The sequence below is a fragment of the Bos indicus x Bos taurus genome, chromosome 10 (assembly GCF_003369695.1).
Source record: "Bos indicus x Bos taurus breed Angus x Brahman F1 hybrid chromosome 10, Bos_hybrid_MaternalHap_v2.0, whole genome shotgun sequence".
Classification (NCBI taxonomy): domain Eukaryota; kingdom Metazoa; phylum Chordata; class Mammalia; order Artiodactyla; family Bovidae; genus Bos; species Bos indicus x Bos taurus.
Genome location: NC_040085.1, coordinates 60,314,121 through 60,341,125, shown reverse-complemented (window position 1 = coordinate 60,341,125; position 27,005 = coordinate 60,314,121). Strand labels below are relative to the sequence as shown.

At 44.8% G+C, this 27,005-nt stretch overlaps 1 protein-coding gene across 7 annotated transcripts; it reads left to right on the top strand.

Moving 5' to 3' along the window:
- The first annotated feature begins 3,525 nt into the window (after positions 1-3,525).
- BMP4 (bone morphogenetic protein 4) lies at positions 3,526-10,639 on the top strand. Of its 7 annotated transcripts, none has more exons than XM_027554138.1 (4): positions 3,526-3,845; positions 6,978-7,102; positions 8,161-8,540; positions 9,503-10,525. In XM_027554138.1, exons 3-4 carry the CDS (start codon positions 8,168-8,170, stop codon positions 10,357-10,359), a joined length of 1,230 nt encoding a protein of 409 aa, XP_027409939.1. In that variant the 5' UTR covers positions 3,526-3,845; positions 6,978-7,102; positions 8,161-8,167; the 3' UTR covers positions 10,360-10,525. The 7 variants fall into 7 exon arrangements, with proteins under 7 accessions (XP_027409939.1, XP_027409942.1, XP_027409937.1 ...); XM_027554141.1 differs by having other exon boundaries at positions 3,558-3,845; positions 8,214-8,540; XM_027554136.1 differs by having other exon boundaries at positions 3,560-3,635; positions 8,214-8,540.
- The last annotated feature ends 16,366 nt before the right edge of the window (positions 10,640-27,005 follow it).

Sequence of the window (27,005 nt, the reverse complement as noted above, 5' to 3'; positions counted from 1 at the left end):
AATTTCTAGGTCGTGATTTTGTTCAGTCTTCTAAGGACCAAGAAGATATCCTGAAATTTTCTGTAACAGTAAGCTGCAAGGATGGAGCTGCTGGTATCCTGGCCTTGAGAAAGCCTCCAGGACAAGCCATGTTAGTCAGAAACTGTGGCCATGGGGATCCACCCTTTTGCAGGCCCAGCTCTCAGCTTGTAGAGGTGAAGTCAGGTTCAGCTAGTCTGAATTTGAATCACCACCTACTACTTTTGTGACCTTGAGCAACTTATACAAGCTCTCTAAATTTCAGATTCTCATCCATAGAGCTGAAATTTTGAGGGTCACTGTGAGGGCTAGACAGCAAATATGAAACAAATGGCAAATATTAATAAGAGAAAAACAAATGCCACATGCCTCCTGAGATCCCTTATAATTCCAATTCCATAGCTTCAGCAGACACTCAATAGGCAAAGATTTGAAGACTTGATGTGGTTTTTAATCAAGGACTTAGAAGCAAGGACTATTACACCTATAGGATTAGAAATCTTTTCATTTGCAAAAACCTATTTTGTGTGTTCTAGATGTAGTAATACTATGATTACCATATTTAACAGTTTATAAAGCACAAGCTAGGCATATTCCTTACCTGATTAATAATGTCTAGGTGTCAGCCTTTCAGGGGTATCAGCACTGAAATTATAAGTGAAATGACTTTCAAAACAGTAGTTTTTAAGCTTTAGTGTACTGGGAATCAGAGAACCTTGTGAAATATGTAGATTTCTGGATCCAGATCTTAGACATCCAGGCCAGGAAATCTGGATTTTTATCTGCACCTCCAGCCTTGTTCTGAAGTTTATGGCCCTCAGAACATACATTGAGAAAGGCTGTTCTAAGGGCTCACTCACTGTCCAGCCCAATGAACAATGAACGAATGCCCTCCATTTAGCAGTAGCAGCAGAGGAGCTCTTGAACGATGATGGATTTCTCTTCCTAATCTATATGCTTTGAGGATACAGTTTCATTGGTTCCGTCCATATTATGTTCTATAAAAACACCAAGATTCCCAAGTAAACTTGAGATGGGGAAAAGACTGGACTGATTGCCCTCACCAATTCTGATCACTAGGCTGTAATCAATTAAGCTCTCTAACCAACAAGTGATTTTTTCTTTGGCATGAGAGAGAAAAAGAGTGAGTGGAAGGAGTTGATAAGATGGTTTGCACCCATCTAAAATGTGGGCTAGAAATAAAGCTGTCTCAAGAGAGCTGAAGCTGAGTTCTCTCCACACACATTGAAAGATTCATATCAGGGTCTCAACCAGGTATGACAGGTGGCTTAATTAGAAACTCCTGAACTATGAGTTTCACAAACTCGTGGGTGGGCCAATGGCCACTTTAGTATCTGGGCTTCAGCAAAATGAGATAACAGCTATCATCCAAAAATATTTAGGTTAAAAAAAAAATACTATTATCTGGTGCTTTAAAATAAAATGAAATAAGGACATTCTTTTAAGAATAGCATATCACTGTTGAATTCAAGTTTAAATATTAAGGAACATATTTTGTTAATGATTAAAACAGTAGTGATTGATTTAGGGGACTTGGTAAACATTTAATCTGTCCTTATTCCTTACTGAAGGAGCACACTGCCTAGTGCCCCAGGATGGGCATTAGGTAACTATTTAATGGAGTTTTAATTTTGTGTTGTTATTAATAATTAATGTAATTTTGATTATGTTGGAAGCTGGAGGTATATTGTCAGCATCCTTTCAGGGCAGTGGTATTGCCCTGACCTGTTTAATCAGAGATTCTTAGAGGAAGTGGGCTCAGCAGTGATTTAAATGAAAGAAGGTTGATATTTAATAAAACTTCAATTAAAAATTTAAATCACTTTCAAATTAAAAAGGGTCATGGAAATTATCTGGCCTAATTCTTTCATTATGCAGATGAGAAAACTGAGACCCATGAGAATTAAAGGGCTTGCCCAAAGCCATTCAGCTTGTCTTCCTTGTTTGATGTTCTGTTGGGTTAAAAGACTTCACAGGCCTGACTTGGAAAAGATGGCAGGAGACCTTGGCTCTGCTTTCACAGTTGTTTCTCTGATCTCATGCACTTTCCACCCTTTTGTAACCTGTGTTCCACACAGGAAGTAGTTCCTGTTTTCTAAATATTGGAAGTGTGTGAAGGTAGTTTTTAGAGAAGAGCTACGTTGGACCAGTATCTTTTTAAGTTAAGACCTAAATGCCCTGCTTGAGACAGTGAAGGGTAATGACTATCCCAGGGAAAGAAATCCAGCACTTTAGTATACCCGTGCTCCATCCTTTAGTATGCCCCTGCCTACCTAGAGCTATGGGCCGTGACCCTCAGCCCTGCCCTGCAGCCAGAGTAGCTCCAGAGCAGAGGCTGTGATTTAATTCAGGGCTCTGGGCGAGTCTCATTAACCTGGCTGTACTTCCCCTTCAGTGTGTGTAAAACAGAGAGATGATGCTGATATCTTCCTCACTGCTCCATCAGAGGCACTGTGTGAATTTAGCTCCTGTTTGGGAAGGTTTTAAAGCTATACATTCCACCTCCCTGCTAATATGATTAATAGCACTTTCTTAATGGAAAGGGCCAACTCCTCATCTTCCTTCTTCCTTTAAAAACAGACCAAAGGGTATCTTTTCTTGTGTCCCTGTGGCCGTAAAGGTTGTTGCTTCTATGGTTGTTACCTCTTTAGAACATCAGATTGCTGAGGTTAAGGATTCTTAGGTGCACCACAAGTAAACCACAACATCAAAAATCAACAATAACAACAACAAAAATAACTAACTGCCTTGTCGGTTCTTTGAACTTCTGAGTTACAAACAGACTTTTCTGTTTGTGTAAAACCGTGGCCCCATCCTGTCTCCAAGCCACCTCTGTCCTCAGAAGGGTTAGGTCTAGAGGGGCAGAATGTCTACTAGGGGTGACTTTCTGAGGGTCATCACAAAGGCTTTACACAAGCATTAAAAAAAAAAAAAAAGTTTTGGAAGGAAAGTCATCTTTTAATAGCCAAAGAGGTACCTCTTTTAGGCACACAGCTCTGAGCACAGCCTGTTTCTCAACGTTTGGAAATCCTTTAACAGTTTATGGAAGGCCTCCCTTTAAACCAATCCAACAGCTCCTTTCTCCATAACCTGATTTTAGAGGTGTTTCATTATCTCTAATTATTCGGGGTAAATGGTGATTACTCAGTGTTTTAATCATCAGTTTGGGCAGCAGTTACTCCTAAAGTCAGGGAAGCCCAGACTCCCATGGGTATTTTTGGAAGGTACTGCGACTAGTCGGTGCATGCTTTCTAGTACCTCTGCACGTGGTCCCCAGGTGAGCCCCGATCGCTTCCCAGAGCTGGACACAGCGGCGTCCCAGCTCGGGCGGCGGCAGCGGCGGACTCCGGCGCTGACTGGGTTTCCGGGACCAGGGCCTGCGAGGCGAGGCCCGGCGGCTGGATGGGAGGATGTGGGCGGGGCTCCCATCCCAGAAAGGGAGGCGAGCGAGGGAGGAGGGAAGAAGGGAGGGGCTGCCGGGGAAGAGGAGGAGGAAGGAAAGAAAGAAAGAGAGAGGGAAAGAGGAGGAAGAAGATGCAAGAAGGCAGAGGAGGAAGGAGGGGGGAAACGGGAGCGGAGCTCGGCCCGGAAGCTAGGTGAGTTTGGCATCTGAGCCGAGGGACCCGAGCCTGCGACGTCGCTGCTGATCAGTGCTGAGTATCTCGCCTCTCTCCCTGATGGGATTCCCGTCCGCGCCGTCTCGAGCCTGCTGCGCCCCAGTCTTCGGCCCTCGCCCAGGTTCACTGCAGCTGTTCAGAGGTCCCCAGAAGCTGCTGCTGGCGAACCCGCTACTGCAGGGACCTATGGTGAGCAAGGCTAAACCTGGCGAAGGGCGGAGTGGGGTGCTGAGGCGCATCCTTGAGGGGAGAAGTAGGGGATTCTGGTTGTGGTCGAGGCAAAATATGTTACCCCCGCCCCCCAAAGGTGGTACTAGAGGTTACTAGAGGTAGGGATGCTGGTGCTGAAAGACACTTCCATATACACTTATTGCCTCTGCCCCGACAACTTTCTCCGTTCGGTAGCCCCGGGCGACTTCACCGTTTAGTAGGTTCGGGACAGGAAAAAAGGGGAGAGGAGAAGCCTTTCGTTGGAGGTCGTTGGGAAAGACTATGGGATCTTAAGCGGAACATGCCGCTCGTGGACTAGCATTTGCGACTGTCCGGCGGGAAGAGTCGGAGAGAAAAGGGAGAGGTGGCTCTGAGGTCCGGAGAAAGTGAGGGGATTGAGGGGCGTCGAGGTGGAGAGAGAACACCTAACCTGGGCTGGTTCGGTGGTGGGAAGCGCAGTTCTGCGGTTTCTGGAGCGTGCGCGCCGCCGGAGGGCTGCGTCTAGGGGAGTGTCACCCAACCCAGCCAGCCCCCAGTAGGCGAAAGCCCCTGAGCGCAGGCGAACCGCAGTTGCCCAACACGCCTACTCCACGAGCTATTCTCGTGGAGTTGGAGCATCCAGGGAGTCGCTCTTCCATCATTTCATGGTGTAGGGTCTGTCGGGACGATGGCCGGGATGCTAGCCGCTCTGGGGATGCAGGTTCCTGGGTTGTCGTGTCCTTCGGAGAGTCGCTGGCAATATGCACATCGGACGCACTGCTCTTACTGGCCCTCCCGGCCCAAAGCCGACGGGAGAGGGTCCTGGGGTTCTCAGGTCCCTGCAGACCCCTGCCCGCGGGAGCTGGGCCAGCGGCCTTAGACGCTTCCCGGGCACCAACTGGTGGATGGTTAGCATCGCGTTTTATGAGCTGAAGTCTTTGTGAGACATTAAAACCTCGAAAGACATTGAGTTGGTAAACTGAGGCCAGCTCTGAACAAACTTTGGAGTTAGGAGAAAACTCGAGCAAGAAAGGAAAAGACAATTGCCACAAGATCCATCCCAGACCCCCAAGAAAAATTTCTGGAGACGAAAGTGATTTTCGGCTTTTATCTCTTAATTAAGAAAATTGGGGGAGAAAAATGTGATTAGAGAAGAATCCTTCTGAATCTGACACTGAAACACAACTCCCTCTTCCCCAGGTTTCTGGGTTTTAGCGCAGCGCGCTCTCGCGCGGCGCCCTGGAAGATTCTTAGGGTCGGACGATGGTCTGGGGACTGCGGGGCTCCCACCCTTTCCACTGTCCCTTCGCCCGCGGGGACCGGCCCTTCTTCGTCTGCTTTTCCCATTTCTGGAGCTCCTCCCACGGGCATTTTGAGGGGTCTAGGCGTCTCAAAACTCTTTGCTCTTCCAAACCCTTTCGCAGTCAGCCCCAGCCGTGGCTCGGGAGCGGGAAAACCTAAAGCCGGTCAAAAAGCAGCGCGACTCTCGCCGGGTGTGGACCGTCGCGCAGGGGCGCCAGCGGCCTCCGCAACTCGGCCAGCGCGGTGTCTGGCGGCGCTGGGCAGCCGCGGCCGGAGAGAGGGCTAAGCGCTTGATCCTTTCCCCCTCTTCCTCCAAGTGCCCCCAAGTTTGCGAGGGAGAGTGAGGTGGGCAACTTGAGCCCTTGAGCTCTGAAGCGACCCGAAGCAGCATCTGGGAACAACCCCAGGAAAGGGCAGCCGGTGCCCTGCGCTTTGCAGCGGGAATCGTGGGACTCAGGACCCTGGGGCGGGCCGGGCTGCCGCAGAATTGCGTGGGTCAGGATTTTGAAAAGGCCCCGGGCTGCCGCAGTTGGTAGGTCAGGTTTTTTTATTTCTTCTTCTTCTTTTAAGGCCCCTGTGCTGAGCGACCCACGCATGCAGCCTCTTCGGTTAGAATCAGAACCCTAGTAATTCCTTGAGCTGTGGGTTGGTAAAATTCTTGAAGAAATATTTGCTGCGACTCTGCAGCTGGTGCAAAGGAGGAAGGGGGTGGGGGAGGAAGTGGCGGGGGAGGAGTAGTGGTTTAAAAAAGACGTGCTGGGGAGAGAGCGAGAAAGAGAGACGCAGACGCAGAGGTCGAGCGCAGGCCGAAAGCTGTTCACGGTTTCCACGACTCCTGGGAATGCGGTGGGATTTCCTTTCTGCGGCGGGTCGGGAGTTGTAAAACCTCCGCGACCTTGAGACCTGAAACATGTGATGCGCCTTTTCTCAGGAGATGCCTCTTTACGAGTCTGTCGCGAGCCTTGCATCCCTGCGCCTGCCGCCGTGCCTTGAATGGCCCGCCGACCACTTTGGGGATTTGCTTTGCTTGACGGGGGATCGCCGTAGTGCGGAGTTTTTCTCCGTAAAGGAACGGGAGGAAGGAGCCTAGCGGCGGCTTTCTCACCACCTTCCCACACCGATAACCGCCTAAATATCTCCCCCTCCCGTCCCGCGCGACAGGGTCCGCAGCTTTGGGCTGGGAGCTAAAGCGGCTGTCCAGTTCTCGACATTCTCAGGCGTTCGCCAGGGGGTTACTAGCTGTCACTAGGAGCAGTATTTGGCCTCTCCGAGACCCTGGGGAGGAAGTGGGGTGCGCGCGGCGTGTGTGTTTGTGTGTCCCTCAGCGCTTTCCTTTTTAAATGACCCTCGGTGTTGAGGCTTTCGGCGGCTGAAACTCCGCGGCCCCCTATCCCGGCCCCACTGGAGGCGGGCTCGCGCTGAAAGGCGCAGCCCCTACGGTACTCCCCAGACCCTTGGCTTCAGGCCGCTGGCACGAGGGCCCAGCCCGACGCCCCGAAGGCTACAGGTAGGGGCGAGGACCACGTCCTCCACGCGCCGCACCCAGACACCCGCCGAGGGCTCCGCAGAGCGCCACGGCGAGCTCCTCCCGGACCGCTGGAGGTTTGGGGCTGCGGGCGGGGAGGCCGGCCTCTCCGGGAGGGGGTGGGGCCCGGGGCGGGAGGGGTTGGGGGCGGGGGCGGGCGCGCGGGCCCTTTCACCGCCCGCCTCGGGGAGGGCGGGCTCCTCCGTGCGTGGGGCGGGGCCTCTGCGCTCACGTGACTCATAGGGGCTGGAAGAAAAACAGAGTCCGTCTGCGCCAGTCTCATTATATTCAAATATTCATTTTAGGAGCCATTCCGTAGTGCCATCCAGAGCAACGCACTGCCGCAGCTCCTCTGAGCCTTTCCAGCAAGTTTGTTCAAGATTGGCTGTCAAGAATCATGGACTGTTATTATATGCCTTGTTTTCTGTCAGTGAGTAGACACCTCTTCCTTCCCTCTTCCCGGGAATTCACTCTGCCCTCCCCACCCGCGCTCGCCTTGTGTCCCTCCCGTCGGACCTTCCTTCCAGAGTCCACACTCTTCTTTCTGGCAGCGCTGTCGCTTTCTTCTAGGCCGGGCAGCCACTGCGCTCGGAGCCTACCGGTTCTGGTTAAAGTGCAGCTTGCTCCACTGGCTCTCTGTCTGATCACTGCGTTACAAGAAAGGGGAGCGAGAAGGGGCTGAACAAACGGAAAGTCCTCAGTCGGGGGAGTTGACCGCCCCCCTCCCCACATGACTGGGAGCACCCAGTGCCCCTGTGGCGCGCTCCTAGCTGCTTGTCAAAACTCACAGAGGTCGCCCTTGGAATCATCCCCTCCCACACCCCCTTCCCTGGGAGTGAGCGAGAGGGCGCGATCAGATGCTTTTTGCTGGGCATTTCAAAACTCCTCAGCCACAGTAAAATAAACCCTCTGGCCACTCGGTACGCTCCCAGATCCTGCCGCCCCGTGTCTTCACCCTGCTCCTGCTTCTCTGCTTTCCCTCCCTCCGAACCAGCTGGAAGTTGTGGAAGTCGGGCTAGGAAGGGCGGAGGAAGAAGGGGGGTGGAGGAGAAGGGAGAGAGAGGCTGAAGGTCTGAAGTGGAGAGGAGAGCGCTGGCATTTGAACTCTCCCTCCCCCACCCTTCTTTACCTTCTCACTGTTAACTGTTTATCCCTAAAGAAGCCAGGCTGAGATCATGGCTCAGATAGCAGTTGGGACAAAAAAAGATTAACAGGATGGAGGCTATCTGATTTGGGGTTATTTGACTGTAAACAAGTTAGACCAAGTAATTACAGGGCAATTCCTACTTTCAGGCCGTGCATGGCTGCAGCTGGTGGTGGTGGTGGGGGGGTGTGTGTCAGAGGAAGACACAAACTTGATCTTTCTGACCTGTGTTACTTCTGGACCCTCTAGCTGTAGCTCTCCACGCCTATGCAGAGACATCTCTATTTCTCTCTAGTTATTGGTGTTTATTTATTCTTTACCCTTCCACCTCCTCCCCTCCCCAGAGACACCATGATTCCTGGTAACCGAATGCTGATGGTCGTTTTATTATGCCAAGTCCTGCTAGGAGGCGCGAGCCATGCTAGTTTGATACCTGAGACGGGGAAGAAAAAAGTCGCCGAGATTCAGGGCCACGCGGGAGGACGCCGCTCAGGGCAGAGCCATGAGCTCCTTCGGGACTTCGAGGCCACACTTCTGCAGATGTTCGGGCTGCGCCGCCGCCCGCAGCCTAGCAAGAGCGCAGTCATCCCGGATTACATGCGGGATCTTTACAGACTTCAGTCTGGGGAGGAGGAAGAGGAAGAGCAGATCCAGGGCATCGGTCTGGAGTATCCTGAGCGCCCCGCCAGTCGGGCCAACACCGTGAGGAGCTTCCACCACGAAGGTCAGTCCCTTACCTGGAATCTGGACTGGGGTGGGGCAGTGGAAGCTGTGGGAAGGCGAGGAGTTCAGGTTACATCAGAGCCCCAAATCCAGGAGACTGGGAAAAGAGAGCTGCTTACCTTCAAGAGTCTCCAGAGCTGTGGCTGAATTTATTTTTTGGAGACAGAAGGGAAGGGAGGGGTCGGCGAGAAGGGAATGACACCACTCAGACGTGGGTTAGCCCCTGCGGTGTGTTTTTGCTATATCAAAGCCTTTTATGCCAGGTTTTCTGCCTTTTTTTTTTTTTTTCCAAAGCACCTACTGAATTTAATATTACAGCTGTGTGTTTGTCAGGTTTATTCAATAGGGGCCTTGTAATCCGATCTGAATGTTTCCTAGCGGATGTTTCTTTTCCAAAGTAAATCTGAGTTATTAATCCACCAGCATCATTACTGTGTTGGAATTTATTTTCCTCTCTGTAACATGATCAACAAGGCATGCTCTGTGTTTCCAAGATCGCTGGGGAAATGTTTGGTAACATACTCGAAAGTGGAAGAAGAGGGAGAGGGTGGCTGTGTGCATGTTCCCTCCTGCCTCTGCTCTGTTGGCCCCTCTTCTTCTTTACAACCACTTGTAAAGAAAACTGTGTACACAAAGCCAAGAGGGCTTTAAAAGGGGAGTCTGATGGTGGTGGAGTAAGGAGTTGACACATGGAAATTATTAGACATGTAAAGGAGGTTGGGAGATTCTGTCTTTGGTGCTTGCTGAATGCTAGCTAGGCTTGGCTGGTCTGCTCACTGCCTCATTTATCTGCTCTGTGAAATTAAAGGTATGCTTATTTCTCCCAAATAGGCTTCCACTATAAACAGAGTTCACTACTCATCACCCAACTCTTAGCTGTTTCTTGACTTTTCAGTCTCTGAAAAAGCTCATTTGCTTTTTTTCTCTGTTCTCTTAATTTTTTTCCTCCCCAATGGTGCCTAGAACATCTGGAGAACATCCCAGGGACCAGCGAAAACTCTGCTTTTCGTTTCCTCTTTAACCTCAGCAGCATCCCAGAGAACGAGGTGATCTCGTCTGCCGAGCTTCGACTCTTCCGGGAGCAGGTGGACCAGGGCCCTGACTGGGATCAGGGCTTTCATCGTATAAACATTTATGAGGTTATGAAGCCCCCGGCAGAAGTGGTGCCTGGGCACCTCATCACACGACTACTGGACACAAGACTGGTCCACCACAATGTGACGCGGTGGGAAACTTTTGATGTGAGCCCTGCAGTCCTTCGCTGGACCCGGGAGAAGCAGCCCAACTATGGGCTGGCCATTGAGGTGACCCACCTCCATCAGACACGGACCCACCAGGGCCAGCATGTCAGGATTAGCCGATCGTTACCTCAAGGGAGTGGGGATTGGGCCCAGCTCCGGCCCCTCCTGGTCACCTTTGGCCATGATGGCCGGGGACATGCCTTGACCCGACGCAGGAGGGCCAAGCGTAGCCCCAAGCATCACCCACAGAGGGCCCGGAAGAAGAATAAGAACTGCCGGCGCCACTCGCTCTACGTGGACTTCAGTGATGTGGGCTGGAATGACTGGATTGTGGCCCCACCAGGCTACCAGGCATTCTACTGCCACGGGGACTGCCCCTTTCCACTGGCCGACCACCTCAACTCAACCAACCACGCCATTGTGCAGACCCTGGTCAACTCTGTCAATTCCAGTATCCCCAAAGCCTGTTGTGTTCCCACCGAACTCAGCGCCATCTCCATGCTGTACCTGGATGAGTATGACAAGGTGGTTCTGAAAAATTATCAGGAGATGGTAGTGGAGGGATGTGGGTGCCGCTGAGATCAGGCCTTCTTTGGGGACACACACACACACACACACACACACACACACACACACACACACCCCATCCACTACTCACCCACACACTACACAGACTGCTTCCTTATAGCTGGACTTTTATCTTAAAAAAAAAAAAAGGAAAAAAAAATCTAAACATTCACCTTGACCTTATTTATGACTTTACGTGCAAATGTTTTGACCATATTGATCATATATTTTGACAAAATATATTTATAACTACATATTAAAAGAAAAAAATAAAATGAGTCATTATTTTAAAGGTAAACTAAGTTCTTTTTATCTTCAATTCTTTCTCTTTTCCTACACTCTGTCTCTTTTGGAGGAGATTTTTTTCTGTTAAGGTGGGGTTGGGGTACAGCAGAGGGTGGTACCTGGGGGTGGTTAAGTTGGAAGACAGGAAGTAGAATGATGGTGGAGGATGGGAATCGCCAGGGTGAATTGTTCTCCACTTCTGTTTAATGTTAACAAGGATAAGGAGGCAGCACCCTCTCCCATCTGGATGGCACATGCCTTGGAGAAACAGTGGGATGAAAGGAGTAGGCTGGATTAAAGACTCAGTTTTGGGCTCCTTGTATATCCTCTGTTTTTGTTCACCTGTTAGAGGTGTGTCCCAGCAGAGTGTGATGGGTAAAAGTCTCAGCTCTAGGGAAATGGTTCCCACTTCTGCTTTTATGATACCTCAGGGTGTCTCCAGTTGCTACAGGCACCGATATTTTCACACCAAAATGAATTTGCACACTCACATTTTCATGTGTCGGTGTGCGTGTGTTAGGAATTTTTTGGTTGCTTTTGTGTGTGTGTGTCTTTTGAGAAGTGGATTTTATCCAAAAAGGCAAATAATCTGCCTTACTTTCCAAAGGTTTGGTGATCCGCTATTTTAATATACCACATGGTAGAAAATTCTCCAGTGTCTCTGAACTTTCCCCTCTTGTCTCCTGTTCCCCCAGATGAAGGCTTCCATTGAGTTCAAAATTCCAAGAGATTGAGCCGGGTAAGGACTGGCAATGGGGTCAGATACTGAAAGATCAGAATTTCTAAGTGGGCATTATGAAAGTGTCCCACTGAATAGAATCAAATACCAACTCCCTTGATCTCTGCTCTCCTCCCCACTTCCCTGAAGCTGGGCAGTAAGTGATATACCTGGTGGATGTGATGTTCTGAGCCAGGGTTTCTTCAAGCAGAAAGCTCAGTTTGGGGCCAGACTAAAGAAGGAAAATGCTGATGTGCTTGAGCAGTCTGTCCCTGAGTTCAAGGCTTCCAGTGAGGCACAGAAGTGGCTTTCTGGAAGGACAGGGATATAGGGGCTCAGAACCAGAGGATATTTGCATTTTCTTACTCTCCACCAGCAACTACATTATGCCTTGGGATGTTAGTTTGTTTGGGCTCATTTTGTGTGTGTGTGCATGGGCTTGGATGGGTTTGGGGCAAAAGCAGTGTGTCTCTGTGTAGTGTGTGGGGTGGGCTGTTAGGAGTGCATTCTTTGCCCTAGGATGTAGGTGTGAGTGGCAGTGGTGGTGCTGTGTGCCCCCCCTCACCACCATTCCTGTACACACACTCTTCCATGTGCTCTTGGGGGTGGGGTGGGTGAAGCAGGACTCATTTTTGTTTTTAATTACTGAAGTCCTACAATCCTCCGAAAGGAGCAGCTTAGTGGAAACCAATAAAAATAGAAGTGGAGCGGTTGCCAAAGCCCCAGCTCCCTGGAGAGCACAGGTGGAGAGAGGAGATCAGAGCCCCAGGCAAAGGCAGCAAGACTCCACAGTTCCTCCAAAACTCCCTGCGAAGAGGGTTACTTCCCCCCTCCCCCAGCCCCCCAGGTCGCTGCCCCTTTGATTAATAGTAAGGAGGTCGAATAAATCATTTAGGGGAAGCCCATTATGCGTTCCCCTCAGGCAGCCTCGTCTTGTTTTGCCCGTTTTCCAGCAACTTTCTGAAACGTCCCTGTCATTGAAGAGAAACCCGCAGATCTCTAGTACTTGGGCAAATTATCCGAGGGCAAATCCTGAGCCCAGTGGCTGCCAGGCTCCGGTCACTTTCTAGCAACCACCTTCCCCCAAACATCCACCCTCCTCTACTGGCTTATTTTCAGGAATGGATAATGTTGTTTATTTGTTCAGCCAAATATTTGGTCTGGGGAATTTACCGTGAAATTCTGTGAATTGCATATACCTAGTTAACAAAATAGTCCTAATGTCACAAAATGTTAGCATGGAAAACAATGAGCTATGGTCAGTTTTAACTCTTCGAAGTCTGTTTGAAGGCATAGTCCGGGAAGATAAGGAATTGAATGTGTATGATTATTTAATTTAGGTTTCAGGTGGTTTTTTTTTTCTTTTTACACTTTTGACTAATAACGCTCGACCGAGTACCTTACGGAGGCTGTAGGGTGATTCTTGTCATTGCTTTTGGATCAAACCCCATCCACCCACCCCACCGAGTGTCCCGCCCGCCCCCGCCCCCAGAATAATGTTCCCATTACTTAAAGATGGGGCGGGAGCATCACTCGAGTTCAACAAAGTCGTAACCACATCAGAGGAGTTGCTCGGTAGATCCCTGTCCAACCCTGAAACTGGAACCGGCTTCCTAGGAGCTTAAGAAAAAAAAGCTGGGGGGGGGGGGGAGGGGGTGGCCCACATTCCCCGACTTTCGTTGCATAATTCGCCCTGAACCTGCCAGGTGACCTGCTGACTTTGTTTTCTGTCTTGACTGTGCCTCATTCCACCACCCCCTTGCCGCCGGGCAGCGCCACACTGAGAGGGCTCAGGGCAGCCGAGGAGCTGGCAGCCCCCAAGGATCACCCGGCCTTGGCGGGTTGTCAAGGTTGGTGGCGGGCTCCGCCTCCTCCACCCGCCCCCCATCCCCCGCCAACAACGCCCCTTTCCGGAGCTCCAGCCCCACTGCAGTGGGGATGGCAGGGGGCGTCCTCCCTGCTGGGGATCAAATGGCGCACCCGGGGGCTGCGTGTAGCAGCATCGAGGGCTCTCCCGGTGCGGCCAGATCGCAGGGGGACCCCGTGCGCAGGTGAAGCCGGATCTGATTATCTCACGCGGGTGCGAGTTGTAAAGGCAGGTCCGCAGGTTTCTCGCCAAATAAGGTCAAGCAGCCATGCAGGGTGTGGAGTCTGGGGAGAAAGCTCGCCTGGGTAGACCCCTGTAAGAGGGGTCGAGATCTTGGGTTTTCAGTAGGGGTGGAGAGCAAGAGTTAGGGAGCTCACCGTGGGCTCACACCTTGGAGAGACTGAATGGGGCACGCGCGGGTGGGGAGCAGAACGAGGGCAGACTTTCAGACGGGGCTGGCTCGCCGCCCTCTCCTCTGCCTCAGGACATAGAGCCCAGGGTGGCGGTTGGGGGCGGGGGAGGGGGTTCGGCTGAACCGCCACCACGCCTTTCCCATCTGTTGGGGAAGGGAGGGGAATAGAGGAGGCTGGGGTGTGCACCAGTGGAGTTGGCTGATTTCTTTCAGAAATGAGATGCCAAGCCGGTAATACTTGACGGCACCTCAGCTGACCTCCTCTGGACCAGGGAGTCACAGTGCCGCGCGTCGCTCGCCACTCAAAGGCCGGAGCTCAGGATGGTGTTAATATTACATAAGGGGAACCTAGGAGAATACAGCTTCTGACCCAAGTCTCCAAACTTTCCTTAATGATGCTTTTGTTTCAGCAAAGAGCAAATTGTGTAAGATATACACACTCTTTTTAAAGTGAAATGCATGCTAAGTCGCTTCAGTCGTGTCCAGCTCTCTGCGACTCCATGGATGATAGCCCACTAGGCTCCTTTGTCCATGGGATTCTCCAGGCAAGAATAATGCAGTGGGTTGCCATGCCCTTCTCCAGGGGATCTTCTGATCCATGGATCGAACCTGCGACTCTTTTGTCTCCTGCATTGGCATGTGGGTTCTTTACCACTAGCGCCACCTGGGAAGCCCTTTAAAGCGAAAAGAAGAGTGCGAAAACAACGTTGGTGACCTACATTACCTGAGAATCAGAAGGTTGTTAGTATTCCCTAGAGCAGTTCAGGGCTTCCCTGGTGGTTCTCAAGGTAAAGAATCTGCCGGCAATGCAGGAGACCTGGGTTCCATCCCTGGATGGAGAAGATCCCCTGGAGAAGGGAATGGCTTCCCTCTCCAGTATTCTTGCCTGGAGGATTCCTTGGACAGAGGGGCCTGGAGGGCTACATTCCATCTGATCCCAAAGAGTCAGACACAACTGAGTGACTAACACTGAAGAGTTTAAGATAATTGGTGGGCTGTCAAGTAAGAAATGATACAGAATTACTCAGGTGCACCCTTTGAGATAGACTAGCACAATTTTGAAAACTTAACTGGGAGTAGGTTAAGTGTTAGCAATTGGACCCGGGTGGTATTGCAAGGGTCCCATTTTTCTATACTTTCAGCATTTAGGAGTAAACGAAGGGGTCAAAACTGCAGTGGTCACTCATGAAGAAAAGTGGCTTGTTTTAGGGGAAAATAATTGATTGCTTTAATATTTTTTTAAAATCACAGGAACTTTTGAAAGATGAATTAAAAATTAAAGATGTGCAACACTTAGTCCTAGAAGAAAATAATATTTCTCACTGAGGAAGCCATTTGAAATCACCATAAGTCACCTTACTTGAGGAATTAACTGAGTGAAGCAAGTTCCAGTTGTCTCTGCTTTTTCTCTTTTCAAAATATTCTCTATAAACCCTGAATGTAAATGCTGTTATATAGTTCAAAACAAACAACTCAGAAAATATAATACTGTAGTGCTAACTACTATCGAAATGCTTGTCTCAAAAATGTGAAATTTCAGAAAAAGACAGGATGGAACAATAATTTGCTGAGTTACATTTCTTAAGAATTTCTTAGGGCCTGCTTTCAGTAAGTAGGTTTCATCACATTCTTGAAGAAAAGATCTCATTGATCTCTCTTGACTCTTTATAACTTGATTTCTAATAAAATATTTAAAAACAAGACCTCTATCATAAATCCTTGAGCCCTGTAGCCAAGGTGCAAGTAGATTCTAGTTTTGCATAGTTTCATTGTCATTACTTTAGCAATATCTTTAGTTTTATTAACTGAAGGCCTGGCCAGCAGATAATTTTCTAAAGGATCCAAAGCCCACTGATTGAGAGTTTAAAACACTGGGCTCTATCATTTACCCCTGAAATTGTTTCTCTGTCCCTCTGGTATCAGCAACTATCATGTACATAGTTGCCCTTGATTCCTTTGAGAAAAGATATAATAACTATGTTCATCTCAAGGCTCATGCTAATTTTTTAATTCTTGTCATTTGGTTTTCAAAGCAATTTGTTATTGAGGTAGGACCCAGGGGAAGAGCCAAAGACATGCACATTATAAGAGAGGGAGGGAGAGAAAGAATTTCTGATTGAATTCAATTTGCTTTAGCCTTCAAAAGATGATTATGAAAAACAATAAAGTACTCTTTTTCTATGGTAACAACAGGTATGGTTAAAGCTATACCCATTTTCCTTTGAATTCACCTAGGATTCCAAAGTAGAAAAAGATGTATCTTTTAAGAACTTATAAACCTTCTTTAATTAGTCTGTGAGTGCTATATGAAGCAGACTTAACTTCACATCCAGAAAGTTTGGACTCAAGGAGTTAATGTGCAATTATAATATCGCATTCCAGTTGCTTAGATGCAAGTATCTCTTTCCTCCTCTATTGTTTCTAGTTTTCATTAAAATGAAGTTGGAAACATTTTTATAAGAGAGCAAATTTACTTATAACTTCCTCATCTTAAAACTATTCCAGTCTTTCTATTTTCTTTACATTCTTTGCTAATATATTTACAAGTTTTCATAAAGCTTTTATTTTGTGTTCCATTTTTCTTAATTTCAAATAAATATTATAACCTTAATGTATTTTATGTCTCAAATGAATGGTTTATATCTATGTTAATGTGAATCACCTTTGTGAAAATATGCTGGCTCTAAAACAGTCATCCTCTGGTAATTTTACACAGCCTGATTATAATAACAGAGCTGTGGGCATCACTTCGAAATTTCATTAAGATTCTTAACGACTTCTTAAGGCTCAACATAAATGTTGTGGTTCCAGTATTAAACAGAATGCTCCTTGTTTGTTCTAAGTATCCTAAAAAGTGGCTTACCTGACTATCACAAACTTTTATACTGCAGGACTTATATCCACCTGATTTACTCATTGTGAGCATATGTTCTTTTAAGACCTACACAAGGAGAGACATGTTAAAGGTCTCTGAAACCTTTAGGTTGAGCAATTTCCTACTGGATTCAATGTGTGTCCCCCATTTTCTTGCCCTAACTTCTCACATCAGGTTTCTTGGGGATTGAGGGTAATGAAAAAGGGAGGCAGAATTATTTAAACAGAGTAAGTCTGAAATTGAAACTTATTCAGGTTACTAGGCTTGGAACCGACCTTGACACTGGCAACCTTCAGATTCCAGTTGGTTGGGGTCAAACACAAATGTCCAGTTGCTGAGTGATTCCTACATGCTTCTTTTATGTACATTAACCAGGACAGACAAAGGATGTTTTCTCAGTTGAACTCACTCTTTACGAGGCCTGATCCTCCACAGAGCAAACTAATCTCAGGTGATTTGGGGGTTTTAGGACACTAAGAACTTTCAGAGCATGGAGAAGTAATTTGTTCAACAGTACCTTAAAAGAGTTAATTTACCTCCAAAAGGTGAGTTTCTTTACTATCTTGAGTCCTTCACTTCCTCTGAAATCAGGCTCATTATTTGCATAGCAAAGCATTCCCTTTAGCTGGAAAGAAGGGGGTGGGCACCCCTAACAAGGAGAGTCACTTTTCCCACTGTCCTTCAAAACTCAGGAGTGTGATAAGTGGGTTTGATCAACCTTTCCCCTCCCCTAAACTCCAAACTTCAGACTGTTTTGCTCCTTATCTAGTTAGAGATTGACCAGCTTTTCCAGATGGAAGACATACAGGATTTAGCATATAGCTGCTGAGAGAACAGATTTGCTAGCATTGTTTGGGCCAGTTTAGTGTTGATTAGTTTTGTGAAAACTCCAGGAAGACGAAACCCAAACATCCCTCCTCCTCTTCTTTACAGACATTGATTTTATTTTTAACATAATCCCCAAATAATCAGGGAGGAAATTTTTAATATATTGAAGGTATTCTCCATGGAAATTAAACAAATTTATCTTGATATGTTCATCACCAGGCAATCCTGATTCTTCTACCCAAACTAAACTATGCATTTAAATCATCTCTGAGGGCCTACACTGTGCTTAATTGTCACTTGGCAATTCTACAGAACCAGCTCAAAATTTGTTTTCACTAAATATGTCCCCCCCTTAAAGACTCATCACCATTAAGGACTTTTTAGCTTTCTAGAAGACTGAACACTCTGAGGTTCTAATCAGCATGAGATCTATTGTAATTCTTTTATGTGTCTATTGCTTCCAAATTGGGAGATTAATCAGAGAGATCTGAGGTGGAAAACCAGACCTTTAATAAACTCAGTCAATAAAAGGAGCAATTACAAAAATCGAAAAGTTTTGCTGCTAGAAACCAGACTGGGATGTTGAGTTGAAACTTAAATTTTTAGCATTTGTGAGAGAAACTAAATCTAGCCATATCTCCCTAAGATCAGTGATGTTGTATGATAAGTCATGGTGACTCAGAAAAGAAAAATTAGGGAAATGTTGGATGAAGAAAATGACAAATGGGACAAAATGATCTGCAGTCTCTTTTGCAGTAGGCCATCCATGGACAATGTTTCTCGGCTTCTGCAAGAGAAGCACGGCTCTGGGGAGAGGAACAATAGGAGAGAATCAGAAAGACACTTCTATTTTCCCCAAAATAGTTCACAATGAAAGTGTATGTACATAATTAAAAATAAACACCCAAAATTTTAAACAGAAAAGTGTTTAAGATAAGGATGAATTTATAAAGAAATGATTGCATCCTTATGTTTTAATGCGATGCTAAAGTCTCCTTAAAATTATTAAGTAGCACTTTCAAAGATATTCAGATGGGTTGATAAATGGGGAAAAATAGTTCCCCTGATTTCAGGATAATATAGTCCACTGGCCTGAGAAGATATAAAAATATTATGACAGTTATAAGAAGCCTTTGTTATTACGTTATCAGTAGGAAAAAAGAGATCGGTGGAATAAGCAGAGAGCACAGAAATATTTAAAATATTGTTAGAGCTTAACATCTGAGAAACTAGAAGCAATATAGGAGTAGGTAGAGGAATTAGTAAGAAATGCTACATGGTTAAATGTATAATGTGAAAGTGATTTGATATAGATACAGACACTAAAATCCACACCCAACTTCAGAAATGTCTAAACAAAAATGAATTATGCTTAGCTCTTTCGTTAGGCTCTGGTGGCTCAGATGGTAAAGAATCTGCCTGCAGTGCAGGAGACCCATGTTCAATCCCTGGGTCAGGAAGATCCCCTGGGGAAGGAAATGGCAACCCCCTCCAGTGTTGTTGCCTGGAGAACCCCATGGACAAAGGAGCCTGGTGGGCTACAGTCCATGGGGTCGCAAAGAGTTGGACATGACTGAACAACTAACACACAAACAAGAACTCTTTAATGTAAGTATAGGAAAATTGAAGTGCTTATTATCCAACCTACTGAAAAAACACTCAGAGAAATTGAGGACATTGAAGGTAAGGAAACTAGTTTGTTATGTAGCAATTTAGAACAAGATGTAATAAAATAAATATAAAAGGCAAAATGTAGAGTATGGAATAGAACAAATGTTTGATAAGCATTTACTATAAAATATGTAAATTATGGCTATAATCCAAGGTTCACATAAAGATTTATAGTCAAAGTAACTGAGCAGATGCTTTAAAGACGAAATGGCAAGTTTTTCCCTTAAACAGCCAGAGAGTATTTTAGTCTTTGTGGAACCAGAGTCACTGGCACAACTGCTAGACTCTGCCAGGGTTACACAAACACAGCCACAGAGGACAATGAGCAAAGCAAGTGGCATCCCAATAAAACTTTATTTATGAGAATAACAATGTGAATTTCATGATGTTCATATATTGTGAAATATTACTCTTTGGGTGCCTCAACTATTCTTAGTTCTTCTTAGAAAAAGAGATGCAAAAAGGCAGAATGATTGTCTGAGGAGGCCTTACAAATAGCTGAGAAAAAAAAGAGAAGCTAAAGGCAAAGGATAAAAGGAAAGATATACCCATCTGAATGCAGAGTTCCAAAGCCTTCCTAAGTGAATGATGCAAAGAGATGGAGGAAAACAGTAGAATGGAAAAGACTAAAAATTTCTTCAAGAAAATTAGGGATACCAAGGGAATATTTCAAGTGAAGATGGGTACAATAAAGGACAGAAATGGTATGTGACCTAACAGAAGCAGAAGATATTAAGAAGAGATGGCAAGAATACACAGAAGAACTATGCAAAAAAGATCTTAATGACCTAGATAACCACGATGGTGTAATCACTCACCCAGAGCCAGATATCTTGGAGTGTGAAGTCAAGTGGGCCTTAGGAGGCATCACCATAAACAAAGCTAGTGGAGGTGATGGAATTCCAGCTGAGCTATTTCAAATCCTAAAAGATGATGCTGTTAAAGTGCTGCACTCAATATTCCAGCAAAATTTGGAAAACTCAGCAGTGGCCACAGGACTGGAAGAGGTCAGTTTTCATTCCAATCCCAAAGAAGAGCAATGCCAAAGAATGTTCAAACTACCGCACAATTGCACTCATTTCACATGTAGTAAAGTAATGCTCCAAGTTCTCCAAGCAAGGCTTCAATAGTATGTGAACAGAGAATTTCCAGATGTTCGACCTGGATTTAGAAAAGGCAGAGGAACCAGAGATCAAATTGCCATCTGATGGATCATAGGAAAAGCAAGAGAAGTCCAGAAAAACATCTACTTCTGCTTCATTGGCTACACCAAAGCCTTTGACTGTGTGGATCACAACAAACTGTGAAAAAATTCTTTAAGAAATGGGAATACCAGACCGCCTTACCCATCTGCTGAGAAACCTGTATGCAGGTCAAGAAGCAACAGTTAGAACTGGACATGGAACAATGGACTGGTTCCAAATTGGGAAAGGAGTATGTCAAGGCTGTATATTGTCACCCTGCTTATTTAACTTATACGCAGAGTACATCATGTGAAATGCCGGGCTGGATGAAGCACAAGTTGGAATCAAGATTGCAGGAGAAATATCAATAACCTCAGATATGCAGATGACATCACCCCTTATGGCAGAAAGCGAAGAGGAACTAGAAAGCCTCTTGATGAAGGTGAAAGAGGAGAATGAAAAAGCTGGCTTAAAACTCAACATTCAAAAATCAAAGATCATGGCATCTGGTCCCATCACTTCATGGCAAATAGATGATGGGGAAACAATGGAAACAGTGAAAGACTATTTTCTTGGGCTGCAAAATCACTGCAGTTGGTCACTTCAGCCACTAAATTAAAAGACGCTGGCTCCTTGGAAGAAACGCTATGACAAACCTAAACAGCATATTAAAAAGCAGAGACATTACTTTACCAACAAAGGTCCGTGTAGTCTAAGCTATGGTTTTTCCAGTAGTCATGTATGGATGTGAGTGTTGGACCATAAAGAAGGTTGAGCACTGACTGATGCTTTTTGAATGGTGGTATTGGAGAAGACTCCTGAGAGTCCCTTGGACTGCAAGGAGATTCAACGGGTCCATCCTAAAGGCAATCAGTCCTGAATATTCATTGGAAGGACTGATGCTGAAGCTCAAGCTCCAATACTTTGGCCACCTGATGTTCAGAGCTGACTCATTAGAAAAGACCCTGATCTTGGGAAAGATGAGGGCAGGAGGAGAAGGGGATGACAGAGGATGAGATGCTTGGATGTTATCACTGACTCAATGGACATGAGTTTGAGCAAACTTCAGGAGATGGTGAAGTACAGAGAAGCCTGGCGTGCTGCAGTCCATGGGGTTGCAAAGAGTTAGATAGAACTGAACGACTGAACAACAACAAAAATTCTTAGTTTACAGACTGTGAAGAACCCGGCAGCCTGCTGCCTCCTGGATTTGTCCTCAAAGTAGAATATCAGCCCCTGAATTGCTCAGCGCATTTTCTTGAAACAATAGCCTCAAGAGCTCCTCTGTGAGAAAAGAATGCTTTTTAGGAAGCATTCCTCCAAATGTATTTAGGAAGTCCTGGGAACTGTATTACCTTCTGGGAAATATACAATGAACATTCATGTTTCAAAGGCTTTGACAAGTCCCACAGGGAGAAATCTGCTCAACTTCAGCCAACTCAGGGATGCCTCAACTCATTTGACCATAGTACACCCTTTTGTTTCATGTCTTCAACCTTATGTGGCCTTTTGCATGATTTGGCCCTTGCTGTCTCTCAGAGGGCACTTCTGGCCTCTTTTTTCCTTGTGAACTAGATATTCCAGCCACACAGACCTCCTTGTAATGTTTAACCACCACAGGGGTTCATTTCTGCCTTGCGTGTTCTGCTGTCCCCTCTGCCCAAGAAGTTCTGCTGCCAGACGGAGCCCCTGAAGGCTGTCCTTCTTGTTCAGTTCTCAGCTCTATGTCTCTTTTACGGTAAAGCCTCCTCTGATGAAATTCTGAAAAGGATGCTTCCAGCATCCCTGATCATGGGATTCAGTCTTTGTTCTTCACTTGGTGTTATATGAAGTCCTCTGTCTTTGTTCGTATACCATCTCCTCGCAGCAAGGAGAGCTCCATGAGAGCAGGAACCTTGCCCCTCCTATCCTGATTACATCATCCTGTCCCAAGAAGTATTATCTATCTGCACATAAAATGCATGCAATATAATTTCATTCAGAGATGGAGAAAGATAGAGAGGGAGAGGGAGTGGGATAAAGTATTTCACGGATCGTTTCACATTTTGGGAAATACTCTTTTGTGCAGAAGAAAATGCAAATGATAAATTATCACTTGAAAAGATCCACAGTTTCACTTGCAGTTGCAATGCAAATTAATACAACTTAAAGTTTACATTGCAGCTCAAAGTTTATTCTAAACAACACGTGTAATTACACCCATCAACTGCTTATGTTTCTGTAAAGGGGTCCATTTAACTTTCCTGGGCATACAGGTAAATTTCAAGAAAAACTATAAAATTGCTTTTATTCTGATATTTTGGGGAACACACCTCATAGAAATAATATAAAGAAGAAAACTTTTTTTTAAAGAAATTGATATCAACATTGGTTATAATAGTAAGAGATTGGAAATAGTGTTTCTATGGTTGTTAAAAATGACAATAATATAAATTACATCAGTACTTGGACTTCCTTATTGAGCAATATCAAATGAAAATAGCAGAACAGAAAATATATGTCCTTCAATTACACAAATGTAAAACATGCACATACCCACTGAATGTAGTTAGACAAGAAATTGCAATAAAACAAGTTAAATTTCATGTTTATTGCTGTCTCTTCTCTGTAAGGTTAAAACATTGACAAAAAAGAAGAGATTGGAGTTTGTCTTCACCAAGGAGAGGAAGCCAGTTCTGTACCTGCTTTAATTTGTCTGAGGCTAAAGAGAAAAAACTTCAATATCCTGAATTAAAGGTGGCAAAATTTGTCCTGTTTAGACTTGCCAGGTGAATCTGAGCCTGTGGTCCCAAAGGCAGTTCTCACCTAACTCACTTGGCTATCCTCTGAGTCCTTTGAGAAGCAGAAGGTTACTATGTACTATGAAATATTTGCATTAGATAGAAAGCTTTGGTGTAAATTACATGAAAGACACTAGTTCTAATATCTTGAATTTATCAGCTTTTTTCTGTTGTTTTAAATGGTTAACAAACACATGCTATTAAAAACTTTCAAAAACGAAAATTTTCCCAGGCTTGGCCATGCCAAGATTAGCTAATGGCCAAGAGGCCAAGAGCCCTGCCCCCTATTTGGAGGGTGCTCTCTGGTCCCAGTGCAGTCTGGAGTGAATACCAAAGCACCCAGTTGAGTGTTTTATAGCCTAGACTGTCTGATCCACAGTAAGAAGATCCATTGGTGTGTACATGAGCCCCATGGATGAGCATTGGTTGGAGGAGAACTGTTATGTAATTATAGCATCCAGAGAGTCAGACGCATGACCTAGCCTAGCCTAATAGTTTGCACTTGGAAGTGGGAGTCATAAGGATAGTGAGAATTAATTAATGTTTATGAAGACATGTCCAGATCCATGGGAGAAAAGCACTGTAAAAAGGCGGTACATTAATGTGTTCTGGAAAATTATTTTTTTTTGAAGTAGGTTTAGAGCTGATTGGGCAGAAATATGATTTCAAAGTAACATTCATTTTAATTCTTTTATAAGTTTTGGGCAAATCCTTTTCTCATTTTATGTCATGTCTGTTTGGGATATAGTGAATATTTTGCCAGCATACAAATTTGAAGAATTAGGATTTGACAGGGCTTATGTAAAACATTGCCATCCTTCTCATCAATAAATAAAATTGTCCAGTTCCTATATGTCATTTTACAACTTCTTTTTGGTATGCAGAATATTCAAATATAGTTTTTGTAAAATATATTGATTTATGATCCAGGAATATTTTTCTTTACCAAAGTATAGAGAAACATAGTGGCTTGGCATACTTGAATTATTCAAATAAGAGGCATAAAAAATTAAAACATGATATAAAAATATATTTTAAATGTTATCAATTGAAAATTATTTATCATTTTAATGTAGCTAGCTAATCCTTTGTGCTTTCTTTTAAGAAGGTTATTTGAACATAAAAGACAGAAACTATGGTTAAAGTTACAAAGTTCAAATAAAATTACATACAATATTTGTAATGTCACTGCCCCACCCACAAGGCATAGTGTACAAAAACATTTTCCATTTAGTATATTACCTGTAATTGTTACTATAACATGAGAATCAATTATTAACTGATACGTACTTTTATTGGGCTTCCCAGGGGTGTTGGTAAAGAATCTGCCTGCCAATGCAGGAGACACGGAGATGTGGGTTTGATCCCTGGGCCAGGCAGATCCCCTGGAGCAGGAAATGGCAACCACTCCAGTGTTCTTGCCTGGAGAATCCCATGGAAGAGTTGCCTGGTGGATTGCAGTCCATGAGATTGCAGAGAGTTGGACACAACTGAGCAGCAGGCAGCAGCAGCATTAGGCATTGAGGTGGCATCATGCTATTTAATTTATTAGGTTGGTGCAAACATAATTGTGGTTTCAGACTGTGAATTTTAAATCATTATAACTAGGCTCAAACACATCTTTATTAATCAGAATAGAAACCATTACAATCAACACATTTTTGTCAATGAGAAATAAGTTTATTCCTGTAGTGTAAAAATCCATGTTTCAGGGTTTGATGAACTCTTGGAGAGTATTTTCTGCCTCCTGCTGGTTGTGGAAGCATTTTCCCTGCAAAAAGTTGATGAGGTTCTTGAAGAAGTGGTAGTTCGTAAGAAGTGGCAAAAGGTCAGGTGAAGATGGCAGATGAGGCAAAACTTTATAGCCCAACTCCTTCAACTTTTAAAGCGTTGGTTGTATGACACATGAGGTTCAGGCACTGTCATTGAGAAGAATTGGGCCCTTTCTGTTGAGAAATGCCAGCTGCGGGCATTGCAGTTTCTGGTGTATCTCCATCTTCTGAGCATACTTCTCAGATGGAATGGTTTTGCCAGGATTTAGAAAGCTATAGTGGATCAGACCGGCAGCAGACCACCAAAGAGTGATCATGACCTTTCTTTGGTGCAAATTTGGCTTTAGGAAGTGCTTTGGAGCTTCTTTTAGGTTCAGTCACTGAGCTGGTTACATAGCACATTCATTAGTATGTTCATTTAGTTCATTCTGAGCCAAATGCGCTGTTGATCTTGAGAGTTGTCTCTGCTGCTTTATGACCTGTTTGGAACTCGAATAAGAGAATCAGTCAAATTTGCTTTTTGTCTAACATCATTTCCATAATCTAAAATATCTATAAGACAAATAGCAAGTAATAAGTCATTAGCAAAAAAAAAAAAAAATATAAAGCAAGAAATGTGCATTAAATATGATGTTATCATGTGTGATGTATAACATAACTACATTTACTTAATAATGTATTCCAATATCAAATGGCGAAGTTCAACAATCAAAACCACAACCACTTTTGCACCAACCTAAATAGAATAATTGTTTTCTTTAATATTTGAGAATAATCCTTCTGTGTAATTAAAAGACATGCTTAGAATGTCCTTAATATGACACTATAATTATCTTTTAACAAATGCTTAACTCAGCAGTTCATTCATAAGTGTTTCACTAAGCTAAACACATATATTAGCAGACCTACAAAGGAAACTTACTCATGTGCCAGAGACTACAAATAAACATTTTAGTGCTGACTTTTAATTTTGATTACATTTGATTTGAATTACTTGATGGCTCGTTATTCTTCTTTCTCAGGTTGTCAACCTGTCTCGTCTTTAAGTTACATTTTCGATATAAAACTCTACCTAGTTTGTTAACCTCAGGAAATACGAAGTCATTATAAATGGATCACAGATTCTTTGTAAAGTGACTGATCTGGAAAGAGGCAAAGAATACTTTACTTACAAATTTACTGTATTCCATTGTTTCATATGGAATAGAACATTAATCTACAATATTTATAGTTTTCAAAATGGAAGCTATCATTTTGAGCAGTATCATTGGAATGCCTCTAAACGCAGTTAGGCCAGGTTACCAAGAAGTCCTATGAAGACAGTGTGGGTATGTTAAGGGTGAAATCAGAACAGCCTGAGGAAGGAAAAGATCAACCAAGAAGAAAAGCTAAAATGGGATTTGATTTGATGAGGAAAGCTAATTTGTAGTTAGAAATCAAAGTTACTTATTTTTCATTTTAGATTTTTATATTAATCAAGTGTGAACTGGAAGCAGGACAGATAATATATATGATGAGAGGAAGAAAACCCAACTGGCATGAAGAAGAAAGGACTGGGTCATTGATCCAGCAGCAAGCAAATCTACAGATTCTGAAAATTAACACCCATGGGTGAAGAACTCGGTAAAATAATGACAAAGTATGGAACAAGCATCCTGAGGAATTCAGAGGTGACTGACAAGATGCCTAAAAGTGAGAAGTGTTGGTTGCTCAGTCGTGTCCAACTCTTTGTGACCCCATGGACTGTACCCCACCAGGCTCCTCTGCCTATGGAATGCTCTAGGCAAGAATACTGGAGTGTATAGCCATTCCCTTCTCCAGAGGATCTTCCCAATCCAGAAATCAAACCCAGGTCTTCTACATTATGGGCAGATTCTTTACCATCTGAGCTATCAGGAAAGTCCTTGATAAGATGCCTAAATAAAAGAATAAATGCATTTTTTAAAAAGAGACTTAATACCTTGCCAATTTAATATGAGGAAACCCTCAAGGTTATCACACATTTCCTTAAATATGAGCTTTCATAGAGCCAGTGAAATTTAAACTAGACCTTGAAGGTTGATAGTTGGATCCTTTCAGTAGTTCCTGACCTGCTGTATCCCACATGGACTTTGAGGCAGTTTTCCCTGAGTCCTCGACTTACGCTGCTTTTCTCTATGAATTTTGTCTCCAGGTTCCCTATGGGACTAAAATACTACTGAATTATTAGGGCAGTCATCTGTGCCTGTGCCACAGAGGGAAAAATCACTGATTTTGTAACCTGATA